The sequence below is a fragment of the Falco naumanni genome, chromosome 6 (genome assembly GCF_017639655.2).
Source record: "Falco naumanni isolate bFalNau1 chromosome 6, bFalNau1.pat, whole genome shotgun sequence".
In the NCBI taxonomy this organism is placed as follows: Eukaryota; Metazoa; Chordata; class Aves; order Falconiformes; family Falconidae; genus Falco; species Falco naumanni.
This window is the reverse complement of record NC_054059.1, coordinates 67554835-67574832: the sequence shown is the minus strand read 5'-3', so window position 1 is coordinate 67574832 and position 19998 is coordinate 67554835. Positions and strand designations below refer to the sequence as shown.

The 19998-nt window shown below is 41.5% G+C and overlaps 1 protein-coding gene across 1 annotated transcript in view; it reads right to left on the bottom strand.

Moving 5' to 3' along the window:
- The window catches only part of LOC121089972 (prolyl endopeptidase), a 113874-nt gene extending 106510 nt beyond the window's left edge, over nt 1–7364 (bottom strand). The window contains exons 1-2 of the mRNA XM_040597829.1: nt 7152–7364; nt 5824–5898 (exon numbers count right to left, since the gene is read on the bottom strand). Coding sequence (XP_040453763.1) covers nt 5824–5898; nt 7152–7349 — 273 coding nt within the window. The 5' untranslated portion in view covers nt 7350–7364. The remainder of the gene's footprint in view (nt 1–5823; nt 5899–7151) is intronic.
- Between the last annotated feature and the right edge of the window lie 12634 nt (nt 7365–19998).

Here is a 19998-nt window from a genome sequence, read left to right as displayed (position 1 = left end):
TGCTGAAACATTAGTTTAAGAACACATGGGCTAGTTACACACAACTCACCACTCAAAGATGACACAAGAAAGCAAGCACTACAGCACTGAAAAGGAACAGACAGAGAAGGCTGACAATGATGACTTCTGGACCTTTACTCAAAATTAGGCTTTATGTATCAGCAAGGATTGAATCAGGAAATTATCTCCTGAGAAAATGGAAAGAGGTGAATGCATTGCCAAGGGAAGGCCAATTTTTGCTTCTGTTCTTCCTCTGAGGATCATACTGTCACAGATAGCTTTTACAACCAGCATGGCAGCACAGCACATCCCAATGGTATGTCAAAATGGCATGCAGCCTCCACATCTTCCCGCTATAACGGTCCCCATCTCCTCTGCCTTCAGATGATGAAAGAACTTAATCAAATCTACTCAAGAATTATGTGTATCTGAATTTGTTTTCTCTAAATGGAAATACATGAACTTCAAAGACTACATACACAACAGTCTAGACAGCACATGCTACACAAACTAACTACTCAAAGTGCTGTGACATTTTCAGAGAAAAGATGCCTCATAAAAACAAGTATAAAACCATCCATTGTACTGGATAGAAAAAAGCACTTTTTAGTTGCATTTAGTGGACAGAAACTGGTATACATCTTTGTATACCAATAACATGACCAAAATGGGAACATTGCTGCAGTGGTATTGTAATGGTAAAATTACTCACTTTTAACTGCACAGTCACATCTCACCACATCTGTTTTCATTACTGGTATTCCAAGAGGGGACACGCACTTTTCTTTACAAGTATTTGCTGCACAGGAGCATGCTTACATACTAACTGTTGCATTCACAACCTAATCACTAGCAAATCTGCTTTTACAGGAACTTAACATATTCTTCGCATTTCCCCTTAGTATGCACCAAAGATTCCAAGACTATTTGTAAAAGGGAATGCCACTGTTATCTGAAAAAGAAGGTAAGAATTCCAGGTTTTTTAAAGAGTTCCACAAAGGAGAATCCAGTCCAGTTTGGAAACTCTATTCTTACACTTTCAAGTGCAAGGTTGCACCCACATTCAAAAAGCAATACATAATTAAAATATTGCTCTCGGTAAAGTACAGAAACAGATCTCAGCAGAAACTCTCACAGTAAACAATCCATCCACCATGCTGAACTAAACAGGTGTCACCCAGGCTACAGGGCTAAGAGTAACTCTACATCTTCATGAACCTATAGAGAAAGATTCTTATTTTACCTGTAGATATCTGCATCTAACAATCTATCATAAGCCTTGAACCAGGTCAGAATTTTCTAGCAGAAAGAGGACAAAGTAATGGTCCAAGTGCTTATGGGTATCTCAGAAAATAAAGTGATTTGAAAAGCAAACTAATTTCTTAAGTGTTGTACTAAGAGCAGGGATGTTTCTACTTGAGGCTAAAGTGTGGCTGTTACTTCAGCAGGCCAATTGTTATTTAGGAAAAAAAAAAGTGTAACTAACTTTCATTTAAAAAACACATGCCGCAAAATTTTTTAATCATGCTTTGTTACAAACTCTCAGCTTTCTACGTCACTAAGCTATTCTCTTAAGACAATGATCTCCACTTGCAGTATGCTTTCCAAGGAGAAATCTTAGGATATAAATGTTTTTAACATTCCCATCTTTAGCATTAATCTGTAAAGTATTTACAGTTGGTTTAATAGTTACCCCCAAAATCTTCATATACATCTTCTCAGTAAAAGGTAATTCAGTGCAACTCCTACAAGAGGGCATGTAAATTTTTTTAAGTATCACAAAGTAAAACTAAGCAGACTTCTGCTAGCTTGCCTCTTAGCATTTACTTTAGTATTTAGCATAGAAAAATTCAAAGTGCAATTGGAAATTTATCAAAACACGGGAATGAAACACTAATCGTTTATAACTACAAATCCATTTCACTGCAGTTTTGAGAGTTTCAATTCTAGTCTTAATCCAAGCACAGACCTGTTCAGAATGACCAGACTCCTGTATGTTACGTGATCCCTGCTCTTTCATCCCCTGTCCATCCCTCACGTCTGAAACAAGCTACACATTACTGGCTACGCTATCAGTGAGTTAAGGTACTGTATAAGACTTACATAGCAGCAAAAGACTTTGTTGTAGTCTAAAAAAAAAACCCCAAAACTTGTCCACAAAGTGTAAAAACAAACCAAGAAGTTGAAAAGCCCAACCAAGCCAAACCCAAAACAACAGTAAAAGCATGGGTTTGCACACCTTTGTGGCTTTTGTCATCACCAGGTGTTTTATGAGCGTAGCACAACATTTCAACTATGCCAGCAACGCTTCCTCAGCCTGTCTTAAAGGTTAATGGCCAACTAGTTGCAGAGCATGAACCCACATTCTGCACTCACTCTCTTCAAAGTGAGGTAGGAACTTGCCCGTTTGACCAGGGACTCAGTTTTTATTTACGTATCTGGAGAAGGGCATTTTCTTTGCTTACAGCTGTCATGACTACTCCAACCAAGCACACACAGGGGGGAAAAAAGTAATATAGTAAAGCACATAGATAATGAACAGTGCATAATTCTTGAACAACAGCTTTTCCACAAGAGATTGAGGATGTGGCTTGATGACAGGCTTAATCAGCTCTATGACTGCACATCTGAGAAGAAACAGTCCCGCTCAGCCACCTGCAGATCTCAGTAACCTCCTTTTTACAACAGATATATATACTGCACATGGAATAAGATCATCTTGGTGACCTGGCTGAAAAATTTCTAGACCTATTTGACTTTCACCTAATTAAATGTAGGTTGTAGGCTGCTAGAAAAGGAAAGATCCCATTCTTGAACCATCTTAGATCCAAATATCACACGGCCTTGGGGTGACCTAGATTAAGCATGTGTGTCAATAGAAAACTAATCCACGAAAGGCTTCCCCCCAGAACATCACCTTGTGATGGCTATACCCATGCAAGGGAGGGACAGAAGTATTCAGGTCAGTGCAAGAGGAGGGGGGGGGGGGGCAGACAGAAACCACAGAACCACCTGACTTAATGGAAACGTGCAAACTACAGTGAATCATATACAGTAATACCTGATTAAGCCAATTGCAAAAAAAAAAAAAACCCAAAACCAAAAAAACCCCACCACCCTTCTACGTCCACTTGTTTGTAAGCTGCTAACTATCAGTGCCCACAAGATCATCTGGACTAGCCAGCCACAGTGAAAATTAGTATGATTCTTTATATTCATAGCTGTTGCGGGTAATTTCTTTCAGTCTCAGTTCTGTTAACCCTGCAGTAGCAGGTGAAACTACCATGAAAAAGAGTTAAAACCAATCTCACTTGCCTGTACTTCTTTCTCCATACTTCAAGAAATAGTAAACTTGATGTTTTGCTGACTCACATCAACACAGAAACAAAGTGAGGCCTACCCATGTATTTTCTGTGACCACACCAGTGCCTGACATGACTATTTCTGCAATGTCTAGAATAGCAGAATTCCAACATATCTGTGCATTTATTTGACAGCACACACCAAATAAGTTTGACTGTTTGCACATGAGAAAAAAATCCTAACATTAAATGAGTGACATTCAGCCTTCGCTCTTGGCATAAACCACAACTTTCAATGTTAAGTTCTCAAATCAAGCATGCATGTTGTAAACAGGAACTGAACAGGGGCTCTTCCAGTACAGATGAGCATGGATGCCCAAAGAATTCTTCTTCTAGTTCTGTACTTAATATGTAGAAAATTAAAGGTAGCCTATTGTTAGAGGTGTACACAGGATATTTTTACTTTTCCCAAAAATAAATGGAGGTTTGGGATATTAAGGAGTGCATAAAGAGAGTGAGGGACTTGGAGGAAGAACGGGAGGGACACCCGTCTCAAGGTCAGTGGGTTGAAAAGTCTACAAAGCATGCTCCAGATTCTCTCTGAAGCCCGCAGTCGTTCAATTGCCTCTAGACCAGTGTCTGGTTACTCTTTGATCTGGTAGGTGCAGAATGGCTATTCTGCAGGAGCCCGGCAAACTATCTCAAGAACTTGGAGACAAAACTATTAAGAAAAGCTAGCAAGAAAGAGCGGCTGTCAGCAACCCCTGCTGCAGAGCACAAAGAAGTGAGCGATCAAGCTGATGAAAGGAATTTAGCACTTCCAAGATTATTTTTTTCTGACCTCTTCTAGGAAAGAGGTAGAACAGCAAAATACTTTTAACTCCCTTTGTTCAGTAACTCCTGGAACTTTGGAGAAAGATGACATACATAACTTATACACACAGGAACTCTCCCCACTCTTTGCGTCATACTACTACAGCACTGTAAAATTCTGCCAAGGTTAACAGTATTTTCATTCAACCAATATGACATCTTGTGTCTGGGCTGCTGCATTTTTATGAGGCTGTTACAATCCCCCATTCCTTATTTTGCCTCCAATATAAACTACAAACTCTGGAGAATGAGATTCACACTCCCAACTGTTCTCACCCAACCTGATCATTGTATGTGGCAAGAGTACTGAACACAGGGACACAAAAAGTCAGGTCTTGGCATTTTCTCAAACCCAGCCCTTCCATAGGATCCCAAAAAACCCCACTTCAATAGGTAACTGTAAAGGCCTCTATAAAAGACAGAGATAAGCATACTTCCCCACACATATATGCCTCTGAATCTGGCACAAAATTATCCTATGCATACTGTTTCTTAAGAATGCCATAATAAAAAATTGAAAAATATTCCCAACTTACTAAATATCTAATTCTCAATGTTAATATCCATGGTAGAGCTTTTCCACCAAAAACTGATCCCGAGTGAACCTTTTTAATGCATATAAGTCTTTATATATGCTGATAGGTTTGCAAGTAGAGAATAGGATCCTAACTGTACACATTTTATCTTGCTCTTGACAGTTACAGTAAGTTCTACTCAACCAGCCTCTAGCTCATCTAGATGTATTAATTAAGCACATATGTAAGAAATCCTAAAAGGAATCCCACTAGTGGAAAGCCACCTTGCAGGATATTTTCAAATGGAGATCCTGCCATCTGTCATCTTTCTGATATAATCATGCATAATAGACAAATGCCAGCATTTTAGGTCTGGAACTATGTTACGAGCCATTACAAAGGCACCCCCCTCCACACTGCCATCTACCGTTTTCTGGCCATCGCCCCTGCAACTCCCTCTGCCATGGATATCAGAGGCACTGGCTCACAGCCATCATTTTTCAGGATTCCGTCTCAGTGAAAGACAAGTTCTAGCAGCACAGTCTAGCTACACCAGACCGCAGGCTGTAAACACTTCAACATCTGCAATCTGTAATAAAAGCCACTAACAAAGCCTAACTTCAGGAGGAAAATGCTTTTGGTTTTGTTTTGTTGTTTTTTTTTTTTTAAAATTAAATTATATATTCACCGACTTTGTCACTCTGTGAATCAAGCAAGCCAAAGGAATTTTCTTTCTATCCTTTCTTAACTACTTTATTATGGCAATTTTAGATGTACTTAGGACAGTGGATAAAGTGCTCTAAAATCAGAGTGTTTCGCTTCAGTGTGACACCATCACCTTGAGCATTTCAATTGTCTAAGAAAAATGGGTGCAAGATAAACAAGGCCTTAGTTTTCCAAATTGCGTGATCTAGGTTATATTAAGTGCTCCAGCCTTTCCCTCATTAACTCAGAGGTACAAAATAACAGCATTGCTGTTGGTGCCATAAGATAACACATGAAGTACACCTACACTCACTATGCGAGTTTTCAAAAAGTACTGGCAGGTCCTTCAAAAAAAAAATTACTCATGTACCTAGTCTATAAAAGACAACCATGCCAAAACAGATAATTCTTGTACAAAGAAAGATTACCTTTGTCTGTTCACTATCGGGATCTTCAAGCCAGCAGTATGGGTCACTGATTTTACATCCATGGTAATCCAACACCTGAATTTATAAAAGACAATACTGTAACAAAAGACATGCACACAAGCAAACTCTATTCACCAAGGAATTATAGTCATCAAGATGAAGGGTATTTGGAATTCACAAAAACATACAATGCTAAAAAGCAAAGGGAAAAAAAAGCAACACCTTGCTCCCGGGTCAGTTGCTAATATTACCATTCCCTTTGGTGATGGACCAAGCAGCAGTGTTGTCCTCACAAAAAAACAAGAGCACCACAGAAATGCAGAACAGGAACGGAAGTTCCTTCCACAAGATAGATTAGTGAAGTAATTAAAAAAAAAAAAATCAAAACCCAACACAACAAACCCAAACCCCTAATAAAAACAAAACCAAAACTTCCCCAATATCCAGGTGCTCAAGTGAAACCACAAAACTGGATGCACCCAGAACTTAGCTGCTGTTTACACAACTGTGTCTGGTGTAGCCATCCTTACTACTGCTGCTCACAAACACGGGAGTCAAGTACATATATAATAATTTTCAAAATAGACAAACACAAAAGACTAACCTACATGGTTGAATTTATCTGATTCCTTTCTCCTGTATAGAAAATAAAACTAGATACCTGCCCTTACAAGTTGCATAGGTCAGGCCTTCAGTCAACTATGAAGGTACTTATTTTTTTCCCAGTGTTGGCTCATGTCGGCAAACATTTTGGTTCAAAAGTGATATTAGTTACACAAATAATTCCTGGGCTGGCGCCTGAAGCACAGTCCTTTGCAGAAGGAGAAAACTGATCCCATTTTAACTAAATTCACCATCATATTGGTAATTGTTTTTATTATTACCAAATATTACCACATTATCAAATCAGCCGTCATATAAAGATAACTACTTGCTCCTCTGCACGCTGCTCCAGCCCGGGCGGAGGCCTGGCTTTCCCTGGAACCCGCAGCGGTGCCAAAGCTCCGGGATTTGCACTGCCGGGGCGGCGCGGCACGGCCGGGGAGCAGCTGCCCCCGGGCCCCGGCCCGCCCCGGCCCCGCACACACGGGACGAGCCTGCTCTCATCGACCCACAGCTGCCGCCACGGCCCACAGGCGCGAAAAACGCGAGCCCCGTTACCGGCAGCGCGCCAGACGTTTAACGGCCCAAGCCGAAGGAAGCCCTAAAGCCAAAAAAGCACCGACCCGCCGGGAGGCGGCCTCCCGCCACGCCGAGGGGCTGCCCCCGCGGCCGGGCCCGGCGGCCGCCACACGCCGGGCAGCTGCCCCGCGGAGCCCCGTACTCACGGCGGTCTCGTCGCGGTACACCTCGGGATACTGGAAGGCCTGCATGGCGGGCGGCGGCGGAGAGAGGCCGTTAGAAGAGATGGCGGACGATAAAGAGAACGAGGCGAGGCACGGAGACGGCCGCGGCACTGGCAGACGGGCCGTGGCGGCAGCCGGCAACAGGCGTGCAGCGCGGCCCAGGCGCAACGGCGCCGCCATACGGCCCGCCCCCTGCCGACGAGCCACCGCCCGCCCCAGCCAAGAGAGGCCACCGGCGGCGGGCCGAGCCCACAGCGCCCCCTGCAGGGAGCCTCCGCACAGGCACCGGCTGGCGGCGGGGAGCCGGCCGGCCGGGTGAGGGGACAGGCTGCGGCCGCTCGCAATCCCTGCTGCCCGCCCGGCCCGGCGCGCCCCGCTCCGGCAGCGGCCTTGGCTCCCCCTCACCACCCGGCCAGCGGGCTTCGTCCTCCTTATAGAAAACGCTCAAAAAATTTCTTCCTTTTTATTTTTTCCCTCACAGCTCCCCAGCCTTGACACAGGGTGCAGGGAGAGGCCCCGGGCTGACCCAGAGCGCCCTCCACTGCGCTGCCCGGAACGCCGCAGCTGTGTCACTGGTCGGGGCTTGGGCGGCTCTGGGCCGGGGCCACCCAAACCTGTCGCGCGTTTCCATTAAATGCGCCTCCCCGCAAGCCGCCAGAGACCCCCGGCACCCTAAAAGCTAAGGCCAAGCTGGGCACCGAGTCCCAGCACGCACAGCCGCTCCAGCGCCCCAGGCCGGCTGCCGGCGCCGGTCCCGCTCAACTCTGGTACCGCCGGTTCGAGTCCCGCACCGGCCCCACGCCGTGCGGCCGGCCTGGGTGGCAGCAGCGCACACACAAAAAGTGTTTCGGGATTATTTTACTATGGGGTTTCCTGGGTCAGAAAAGTCACAAATATTTCTCCTCCCGGGAAGCCACCCAGCATACCCTTGCACTCTGGAAATGCGTGGAGGACAGGTGGCCGTTTGGCCAGCAACATGATGGAACTGCTTTTCGCCTGTTGCTTCAGAGTTGCTGCCTGCAGCCCCCACCGAGTGTAGGTGTGGTTCGTGGCACCAGCTGGAGACAAGGAGGCATTCAGAGGTTGGATCAGCCCTAGCATCACTCACAGTTGCAAATAAAGTAACCGCTTGGAATGACAATGATCAAAACCATCTCAGATATGGCATCAAACGGTTATAGTTAACCAGCTCAGAGCTGTGCCTTGATGGCTTACTCTTGATCAAAATGAAGTAATGATTTCTTAAAGAAATGAAAGAGAATTACCATTTCTAATTGGGCATCCTGTGGGGAGGCTGAGGGTTGTGTGCATATAAGGAAATAAGCCAGCCCCATAATGATCACTAAGTGGCCTGTGTTCATCAGTTTCATTTAAATCCTAACCAACACCTATGTGGCTTCTCGTCCTCTCTTTTTTTGGTCATTTCCCCTCTTGCTTCTCTGTTGATCTTCTCCCTTTGCAAGGCAGGAGCACAGCTGCAAACTGCACTTTTTGTTCTGGGCTCCAGACCATGCAACCAGCAAGGTGGTTACTGGCAATGCCTTGGCACGCCCACTGCTGATAAAAGCTTGCAAACTGTCTGAGCAACTTGCTCAGGTGATACCGGCAGGCATAGGCTGCCATGTTTCTGCCTAGAGCTTCCGGGACAGAATTATATGTGTACACATATTTGCATGATAGGAAGAATTGTCACCTCAATATCTCTGTAAAGCATTCAGCTTGCCTGTGTGCTGCACAAACAAGCTGTATGCGCACAGTATGTACAGACTTTTTGAGCAGTCTCGACTGCAAATTCACTTTGTGCACAGCAAAGCCCTTCCACCTGATTCAGAGCTGCAGTATGCCTGATGAAAATATCTTTTTCAGCCTGACAATGTTGGCTGGGATTAATGTATTTTACATTTGTTCAGAATTTCTGGATGTTTAGTAGCTCGGTCAGACTTGCGAGTAGTTCTGACTGAGCAGCCATACATTCAAATACCGTGGGCATTTCCACAATGTCTCTAGATCAGCTTCATGCTGTAAAAGCAGATAATGTGAGGTGTGCTGGAAGTCTGGGGCACAAAGAAATCTGGCCTACTGGGAGAGGACAGCCTGGCCGCACACTGCTCTGCAGCTGACACACACAGCAGCACCCAGATTTTTTCAGTCTTCATCAACCCTTTCAGTCCAGGACACAGTAATTCCTGAATGCATTCCTGAAAGCATCCAGTTGTCACAGTAATTATCCATTGAAATACCTTCCAATTTATCCTGGATACAGAGAAGGTGGGAATATACAAAGAACCCCAAGTATATAGTGGTTCAAGATAAGACCTTTGAGCCTGTATTTTACAAGCAGTAAACTTCTTTCAAAGGTGAGCACCAGGGACAGAAAGTGAATTTTCTTTTTACTGTAAATTTCTCTTTTATTTGCAGGTTGGGGCGGGTGGGGGAAGGATCACACATGAACAGCAAAAGGAGCAAATCTAGACTGTCTAATCTTTTCTTATCAGAAAATCAGTTAATACAGGTCACATAGTATCTAAAACACCACCCAAAACATGTTTTTCTTACCAGGGACCATGCACCCCCTGTACAAATGAAAGGCAGCGCAGTGTGCAGCCTGTTAACACAAACACTTACCAAAGGTGTAGCAATCTTCTCCGTTTTTCAGTATGTTTGCTTAACACAAAGGTACAAGCTTTTTTTGCTTAATTTTAGAACTGTACCATAACTGAAAATTTGAAGCTGACCTTTATTGTTTAGTGTTGTAACAAGTACAATGCTATTACAATCTTATCTTTTCTTGGGCCTAACCATCCCCAGAAGAGTTCAGATGTTATATTTGCTGAGTTTTGAGGATAAGATGCTAGGTAAGCAAGACATTCTCTTCCTATATTTAAAAAAAACCAATGTTTGAAACTCTCTTGGTACTCTGTCATCTTATCGCACTCCCACGTTAGCATGAATCTGATCATTTGAAAAAACAGATACTGGTCTCTGCTGATATTAATTATATTTCTGCTGATCATCGAGTCACTAGCAAATCTCTTTCAGCTTAGTCAGCATCTCCACAATGACTCACTGCAAGTAGTGTATTGACTCACTAGGAAGTGACCTCATCATCCTTGTCAGGGACGGTCTCACAAAAAATCTAGCAGCAAATTTTGTTTTTACTTTTCGTTTTTGTCCTTTCCCCAGCCTCACTCCACCATTATGACTTAGCAATGACTGGAAACTCTTCTGCTATAGAAAGGAGACAGGTCTGTACCTTTACTCCTGTTTTCTTAATATACATTACTTCATTTCTCTAACTCTTAAGGCAGCAGTTCTGCTGTTCAGACATTTATCAACAGGTGTCAGCAGAACCTCAGTCTTTCACTATCACGAGCATGTGCTGAGGTGTACAAATAACGCGAGTTTCAGAGGAATGTGACTTCTCTGAAAAGTGTCTGCCTTGCTGGGTTTCTGTTTTGGATGCACTGACTCAAGAGCCTAAGTCCTGTTGATTTTCAGTGGATCTGTGATTCCTGAATTATGTTCATCTACCGTACAGATTAATCATGAAACCTGTGTATTGTTTATGGATAATTGAAGGGTTGCTTGTTTTTGGAGGTGAAATAGTTTGCGTAACAAAATATGGTTTATAAAATTTCAGAATAAAAGTACAGAAATTTCTATATGATGTCGGTCTGGTTGATATTTGAAAGTACAATCAGGTGAAGCAATATTTACTGTAGTAAACTTCTCTGTGCACCATGGGATGGGATGGGTGCATTGAAGTCAGTGGCCTGCTGCAGAATCATCCTCTAGCTTGCCCTGGGGTTGTGCATTGGTGTGCTTACGCTGTTGGTGCTGTGAAGTCAATTAAACAATGTAGTGATGTCCACATGGGGAGTTTGTATGGACTAGGAGTGATAAACGTATCTAAACTGATGTATGAGTATCAACACTCAGATCATAGTATAACTATACCCAATTAAAAATAACTTTTCTTTGAATAATTTTTTTCAGACACATACAAGGTGTCTTGGGTGTTTTGGGCTCACCTTTTCCTTCTGCACTGACCTTCTTTGTGACACAAAGAATAAACAAAATTCTAATCCTACAACAGGCTAATGTTTAAATTTTTTAAACTGATGCTGTGTTGTTATTCTTAAATTTTTAACTGATGACAATTGGCTGTTAAAAATTCCAGAGATCACATAGGAAAATCTGGGCCCTTGTGTCCCTGGTTAGATAGTGAATACTCAGTTTTCACTGAATTGGGTGTGTTTGGGTCTTTTAATAAGTTATCAGGCAGACCCTCAGTGTTTGCAAGATTAGGTAACTGTCTACTTATGCACCAGATCACTGTGTTTTCCTGACACCTAGATTATACTTACTTCAGCATTTCTGGAAATACATCCTAGTCTTATACAATTCAGCTGGGACTCCACAGCTCCTGTATTTTATGGCTTCTTAAAAAGACTCTTGCAGAAAAGTTAGAAGGGTTTGAACTTTCCTTGCTGCACAGTATTTAACAGGTGAGGAGCGTGTGACATAGAGCCCAACACAGTCAATGCAAGTTTTTCTATTGAATTTTTTCCCCACCTATTTCACTGTTCTTTGAATCAACCCTTCCTCCATCTCCTCCCACCAAACATCATTCTGCAAAAAGAACTATCTTTATCAGCATCATCTTCTGTCTAATGAAATTGTATTCATTCTTCTGTGTGGAAAGACAGAAAATCCATATTAATAAAATGGAAAGAGAAGTGCTTATTTTTATGTTTGCTTTTGCCTTTCTGAACTATTCTTTTGTTGTTGTTGTACACTGCAAAAATACTTTATAAGCTAATTCCTGTATTCAGGCATCAAAATCAACCAAGATAACCTTTATATTGAAAAGGATGACAATATAAATAATTATTTCATGACAATATCTGAAAATGGAGATAAGTATGATCTGGAAGGAGGTTTTTTATTCTTTTCAGTTCTGAAAATGTAGGGATAATAATTTTCTTGCTATGGGTGAAATCTTTTCCCTATTGAAGTCAAAGGAAGTTTTGTCACTGATTTCAAGAGGGTAGGAATGTCACCCCTGATCCTGGCAGCGAGCAAAACAGAAGGCAGCTTCCTGTTAACAGCCTATGACTTGTTGACAGAATTTGAAATACACTAAACATAGGGAAACTGATACATTTTTCTTGGAAAGGAAAACAGTTTTAGCTCCTTTTAAAAGACTCCACATTTAGAAATACCTTCTGCAGTCATCTTCTATCCATGGTTAATACACTTTGAATACATGTGTTCAAATGGCTTAGAAATAGAGCTTTCTATTGTGCCTCAGAAAACATTTGGTTTGGGTTAAAACACTACAGAAACTATAGATTCCTGCAGAAAAAATAAACTTTAGAGTCAGAGCACTAGAAATGTGATTCTGAGCAAGACTTGCAAGTCTTTGAGAAGAACCTCTTGACACATGGGAAAAAGAAAGGAAACTGTATGCAATTCAGTGAGCACTGAAATTCAAACTACATTGGACAATGTCCAAGGTTATCACACATGGTAGTGCTCTAGCCACCCTGTACAGCAATTAATTTAAAATATTGCCACTACAATTCCACAATGGAGACAAAAATACAAGAAGAAAGAAAAAAAATGAAATTCCAGAAATGCCTTGTAAGAAAGATGCTGAGTTTTGGTAGACATGAAATAATTATATCTGTGAATAATCCTTTTTTTTTTTTTTTTTTTTTTTTTTAAAAATAATATTGATGGATAACTTAGCCTCTCCTCTAAAAGAGTGTGAGTTAAACTTTGCCCTCTAACTGAACAAGCATTCCCAGCATTTGTGCAGCTGAAGGTGAAATCTCTGTATTTCTAGTACTGCAGCATCTATACAATTCAGAAGTGTATCAGGGCTTTGCCATGTCTTTTTCTGCATGTGCCCAAGTGGTAGAGATGCTCAATGCATTTATGATCTAAGGTTTACCAATAAAGTAAAAACCACAAAACAACAGGTAGCTACATTCAGGGAAGTGGAGGAAAATAATACAATGTTACTGGTCACTGTGTGTGTAACACTTGCAGGATGCCCACAACCCATTTTTTATAGACAGCGTGAAAAAAGAAAGCTCCTGGGGAAATGTTGAAGGTCCGTAACGGCAGAGTGGTGAATATTTTTAGAGAGAGCTCCTCCCAGGCTGGCAGGGCAGAGTAGGAAGAGGACCTTACTGGTGCAAAAGGTTTACAAAAGTGTGATGACAGCTGGTGCTGCAGGTTGTCAGAGATGGCAGTGGGGCTGCAAAATGCATGGAGAAGAACTGTGTTGTGCTTGATGGTGGGGGAGCCGGTGGGAAGACAGGAGGGGAGGGGAAACCCGCTTACAGCTGCGGGCACGGGAAAGAGCGGGAAGAGGGCTCTGTCAAAGCCAGGGAGAAGCATCTTGTGGCAAAAGGATGAAAGCCAGACTGGTAATTTCAGCTGTATGGAAGTATGAGGAAGGTCATAGCTTTGAAGTTTTATGTATCAAGATTTACACAGAGCCTTGATATGAGAAGCCAAGGTGGAGAAAGTCCCAGTCTGAAGGTGCTGACAAGTTCAAGGTGCAAGCAGCAGACAGGTCAGCGGTGTTAGCCACAGTGACTGGGAAAAGCAGCAGCAAAGGGAGCTTAGAAGACAGATTAAGAGCTCTAGTGAGCCCTACTGAGCTTGAGCTGATGGCGAGACATTCAGAGAGAAGTAGGCTGAGCTTTGGGTTTGGACAAAAGGGAGCATACGGGTGGATTTGAGTCATCTGTGTGAGCAGCTGGGCTTGTGTTTACAGTTGAGCTTGCCCGGAGAGGAGGTGCCCTCTGCAGAGGGAGGGGGGAAAGTGACCGAGGGCAGAGCCCTTTGGAGCCCACAACAGCTAGAGAAAAAGAAGGCATGTTTTTCTCCTGCTCCAGTACGTGATTTGTTGATAATAAGGGCTTTTAATAACTAATTTTAAGTCCTACTACCAAAACTTTTAAAGACACAGATTCTAATGTAGCTTGGAGCTGGTACAGAAGCCCTACATGGTTTACTTAGTAAATAGTCACTTTTGGAGATGAATTTTAAGTTTCTCAGGTTACACCAATATTACTGAAGATGAATGCCTTTTATGTATTTTGTTAGTTCCTTCTCCCAGAGGAGTGCGGATGAATTTCAAAGGAACAGAAGTTTCTAAGATCCAATACATATTAGAACAAGTTTGATATTTTTCTCCACCTGGAAATTTTTATGGAATCTTTGCAAGCTTCCCCCCAACCCCCACCCATCCATAGGGTTTCTAATTCTGACAGAAAATTAGGAACAGGAGAAATTGAGACAAATTTCATGAAAATAAATTCCTGTTCTGAACTTTTTATTAGATGTTCTCTGTTTGCCTTCAGTCTAGGCAGGGGAGGCATCCTTTTCACTGGCTGGAACAGGTTCCTAAGCATGGCCAGGAAACATGGAGCAAGTCAGAGAAATTGCAAAAATAAGTATGACACATATGGACAGAAAAAATGCCACGAAAAAAATCCACAAGAACTTTCCTCTAATTCATAGAGTATAATTAATATAATTAATTTTTACCTCTTGGCAGGAGTCCTATTCTAAGCCCTGAGGCATCAAAAAGCACAGGACAAGGCCAAGGTAGAACAAGACTTCTACGCTATAACTTTATAGACCAACTATTCCAAAGCACTGCTGAAATTACCCAGGCCAGAAGGACCTTTCTTGCATCTTGGGAAAAAATTTCAAATCAGCATTTGTGCTAAATAGTAGTGGCATGTCTTTCTTCCCCTTGTCCCATTCCTCTCATATACAGTAGCATTGTAAAGTCAATATTCAGCAGCCATTTCTGACATCTAGCTTCTGTAGAACTAGCAGGCTACTGCTGCAGGTTACTTGATCCCTTACAAAAATTATTTAATTATCTATGGTTAAATATTCTAGAGGAAATAAAAGTACTTGGAAAAGAAACTTAAAGGAGAGAAAAGCAAGGAATTAAAGACTGGGAGACCACATCTTCTTCTTCAAGAAGGATCTTGCTTGCCTGGTAGACTTTCTTTGATCTCTAATTATGTTAGATGTTAATGTTGTAGTAGGCTTTTTTTGATCCCTAATTATGTTAGATGTTATGTTGTTGATGTTGGTGCTGTAAATAACCCCTCTCTGAATTCACTAATTAAATCTTTTAATATTATTCATTCCCTCCTACCAAAACCTACTTCAGTAATTAAAAATATGATGGTAATTTATTCTGGCCATATGACTATTTTGTTCAGATATTTATTTGAATAATTGTATTTTATTACAGCCTCACAAAAATTCATCCTCATCATTTAATTAAAGATGTATGTGAAAAGCCAAGAGGTATTTGGAGTCAGGCTGTGTTCGTTCACTTTATTTATGCCTTTACTCTTGCAGACTTCAGGGTATTTACAAAGGTATAAAGGGTAATAGTTGTTACCACACCAAGTAAAACTTGCAAAATATCTCCGTTTGTTTCGTGATAAGCACGTTATCTAAATCTTGTAAGCACTAAAGAGATCAGAGAAAGAAATGTACCTTTCTCTTGTGTAACGCTACCTAGATTTTCTTTTGGTCTTGTAGGAGACTGGCATGTTGCTGTAAACCAGCCTCCTTAATCACTTGTGCACTCACTGCCCTTAACCCATACCACCACTGTGCTCGACATCACACAGACACAGACACAGGCACATGGAAACAGACACATTTCTACACAGCTCTTCAGATTTCTCTTTTACTAGAGCTAACTGAAGGCTGCTGCCTGCATAAGGTCTTTTCTCGTGCTGGCAGGTCACAATTCAAGCTGGCAGGTTTCAACCAAAGATACATCGAGGCAACAGGCAATTAGTGGGAATAACAGATTTGCTGCAAGGCTCAACCCTTTGGAAAAAGCACAGTAAATTTAGTAACCATGCCCCTACACCTACCACAGAAACTGAACTGTCCTTCTAGCTTCAGGATAATAAACCGAGCAGCCTCATTTCCTGCAGGGTGCTGAAAATAAATGAAGCCAGCCCCCCTCGTTCCAGGGAGTGGAAAAGTTGGCAATCGGTCTTCTCCAAGGGAAAGCAAACAGAATTAGTCCCTTGGTCCCAAACACAGGAGAGCCCTCCCTTTCCTCCTTGCAGAGTTGCAGAGAGCTGAAACCATGGCTGACCACGTTAAAATAACCCTTTTTTCTCCCCTGGAGGCTGCCTGATATGCAAGAAAGATGCTGTGCCAGCTGCCGGGCTGGGACAGGCGGTTTGCCTGCCGAACCACCCACTTCCTCTGGCCCACTGCAGCAGGGGGAGGTCAAGCCCCCTTATTTGCTCCTGCTAACTTCTTCTTTTGGGGAGGATTTGCTCACTAGCAGGGAGAGGGACTCAGTGATCACAGGGAGCACTATACCTGAGCCTGACACTTTGCCGGTCACATAAAAAGAGCTTTAGCCATGTACTCCCCATCACCACCCAGCCACTCCAATCCCCCTCATAATCTGTGCCTGAATGGGCAATATCAGGTTTGGAAGGACAGTGAGGAAATGATGAGAGCCTCCATCCCAACCAGCCCATGGCTCTCATGACTGCACTAGTCCAACTGGTGGGCTCATGCCTACAGGCAGGTCTCCTGTGGTACCTCATGGTTCTGTCACTCCACCAGGCCCTCACCATTCCTCAGGTACATCTGAGAGACATCTTCACCATATGTGAGTAGAAATCTCATGATACCTTAGGCTGCAGAGTAAACTACTTGAAGATCCTTCTTCAGTGACTAAGGGAGGAACCCACCTGATCTAGGAAAACAGGGAATTCTGGAATGGCACCACTGGAGGACCATCAGCAAGTCTGTGGTCCAGCCTGCACCTACAAAGCTGGTGGTGAGTTATGAGCAGGAGTGAACACAGAACGTAATTTTCAACCCGTATACCTAAACCCTTCTGCCAACATCAAAGTTAACTCTGCAGTGGAGACATCTCACATTGTTTTACTACTAATCTTGCAGAATCCCACACTCCCTGACACACCTGCACTGAAAGGCCATTTACCAGTACATACTATGCTGTCCAGTATGGTAAAAAATGCCCAGTCCCATGAACTCAGGTCCCCTCCTCTCTTTCCTCTGCCCTTGCATACCTGCATACTCAGCACTTACCTCACATACAGCATGGAGATCTTCCTCTAGGTTTGCTTTGCTTGCTTATCGTCATCTTAAGGGTTAGTACTGTGCAAAGTTAAAATCTGTTGAGCACAAGGGCATTTGACCCTGACCACAACCCGCTGCTCCTTTAACAAACAATTAAGACATTCCGTGTGTGACTAAATTTGAAAGCAAACCCAATAATTAATCTGCTTGTTTTAAATAGGGATATAAATACGAACCAGCCCAGCCATTGCCCAAGAGATAAGCCAAAACTTTGAGGTTCAATGAAAGTTCAGTCACTTTTGTAGCTTCTTAGGCAGGATTTGACGGGTCTCTATTTAGGGAATAGGGTCTTAATTTAGGGAGAAGGTCTTTATTTAGGATTTTTAGGGAACAAAATGTCCCCTCTGAAGCTTAGCGTATAAGTCTAATTTCTATTGGAGTAACAGTTTCCTCTGGGTATGGATAATACTAAAGGAAGATAGCATAGCCAAATCTGTTCTTGCCTAGCACAAAGTATTTCTGTGGGACTTTTAGTTCTAGTGTGCAGTAGCAACAAACAAAACAGTTATAAAGATATCTGCATAACTCTGCACTACATGTATATATCCTATATTTTGCCAGGACAAAAGAATGCAGTAAAAAATTCTCAGCATTTAAATCAAGCATGGCATAAAGGCTTGGCTATTATAATACAGCTTAGCTTTTTAAAAAGATATTAACAAAAAAACTACCAAATTTTAAAGTTAGTGGCACCTTGCTTGATCAATTTTGTTAAAATGGTAAGGATCTTATATAAGATGGTAAATTAGATCCTTGAATAAGCTAAGTAAAAGACCTCTTCTAGGTGTTCATGTATTTCTGTGTAACAGTTTTGGATCATATAATTTATGAAAACATAAAATAGTTTCAATGCTCTATCTAGGTTAAAATGCCATAATAAAACTGCCTGTGACAGGAAAACTATTAAAGCAGCTTTTTAAAGCATGAAACATTTCTCTGTGGCAGACAAAAAAGATGGAAGGAGAATTTTTATTCATCTTAATAGTGTGAAGGTAACAAAATCAGTTATAAAGTTATGAGATCATGGAAAGTGACTATACCCACACATTTTTTTAGATGATATGGAGTGCAGAGAGTTCATTTTTCAGGGTTTGTAGATGGAAGATTACATATTAACCACTAACCTAACTGATAACTCTATGGACAGAGTCTGTTTTTCTATGTAATATGGCCTTACTTGTCCCATGCAATATGTTTTATGAGAGCTCTAAAATTTATGTTCACAGTGTTTTCTTGCAAATTATTTTCCATGTAGGTCAATAGAACCTTTCCTAAAGCATTCAGCAAAATATCTGAGGATTTTTGTGTAGATAAAATGAAACCTTACGTGAAAACGGCTTTAAAGAGGAGTTTTACTTCAGTGCTAAATTGATCAAGTATTCCTATTACTGTTGCAAAATAAATTTGGAAGAGCGCTGCTGCATAAGAATTGCAAGCTACAGCCTACCACTACAGTGTAAAGTGTAGATACTTCAAGGTACCTAACAAGAATCATGGTTTCAGAGGATGGGTGCATAAGCATCTTTGAAATCTTAATGCCCTTTACATAAAATCAAGAGCAGTAGCAAGGTCAAGGGGATTTCCTGATGTTTCTGGCACTTCTTTTTGAAAGATACTTTCTCCATGTAGGAAAGAAATTGTTAATTTATCTGAACTTGCTAGTTTAATATTCTATTTTACTAGCAAAAGGAGATAAGCACATTGTTACAGCAATTCTTACTGTGGTAAGATTTTTTTTTGTAAAGAGGGAAGCTTTTATGAAAGATTTTAAAGAGACAGTTTCATGGCAGTATCAGGAGCGTCCAATGAAAATGAAATCTATTTTTTCTGTAAAACACAGGAGGGGGGGAAAAGCATACAATGGTATAATTTTCTTTCAAGTTGAAATCTTCAGTGTTTCATGCTACAATTGAATTAAAATCATGCAAACATTATGATAAGTTATTGCTCAAATGCAACACAACATTCAAGAATATTGATTTCTGTTGCCCTGTAAATCCTTTGTGATCATTTTTTCACAACCTTATGTAAATCAAGTGAACACATACTATTCATTAACAAATGTAAAATTTTATTTCTGCATTTTTAGCATTAACAAAATATTCATTTTCAACTTCATCATTTCCCACACCTCTGTTCACAGACATGCTATGAAAGTGTTTCTGACACCATGATGTTGAGATTTTCCATTACTGGCAAGAAAGAATGACAGGTCTTTTGTTGAAAACAAAATGATTCAAAGCACTTCAATGACTGTGTTTCCAAGACAAATATACTGAATCTTTTGACTCACCCACTTGTTGCCATTTCACCATCCTAATTAATTTTCATTACATGGCATATTTTATTAACCACAGATTTTATTTTTATGTATGCCTAGTGATTCAAATCTATCAAATAGCTAATACTGATATTTCAGCAGTATTTTCAAAACAAATCATCCCCCTGAGTCTGATTCCTTCCCCCCCAGTTTATGTTTTTCCATGAAATTTCAGATTGACACCTTTTCCACAATGAAAAACAAATGCGAAAATGTAAAAATATTTGCCCCCAAAAAGTGCCATTCTATAACCTGGAATGGTAATTTTCCTTTGGAGTAATTTAAAAAATGCATTTCTTCTCTGTAAAATGTAAG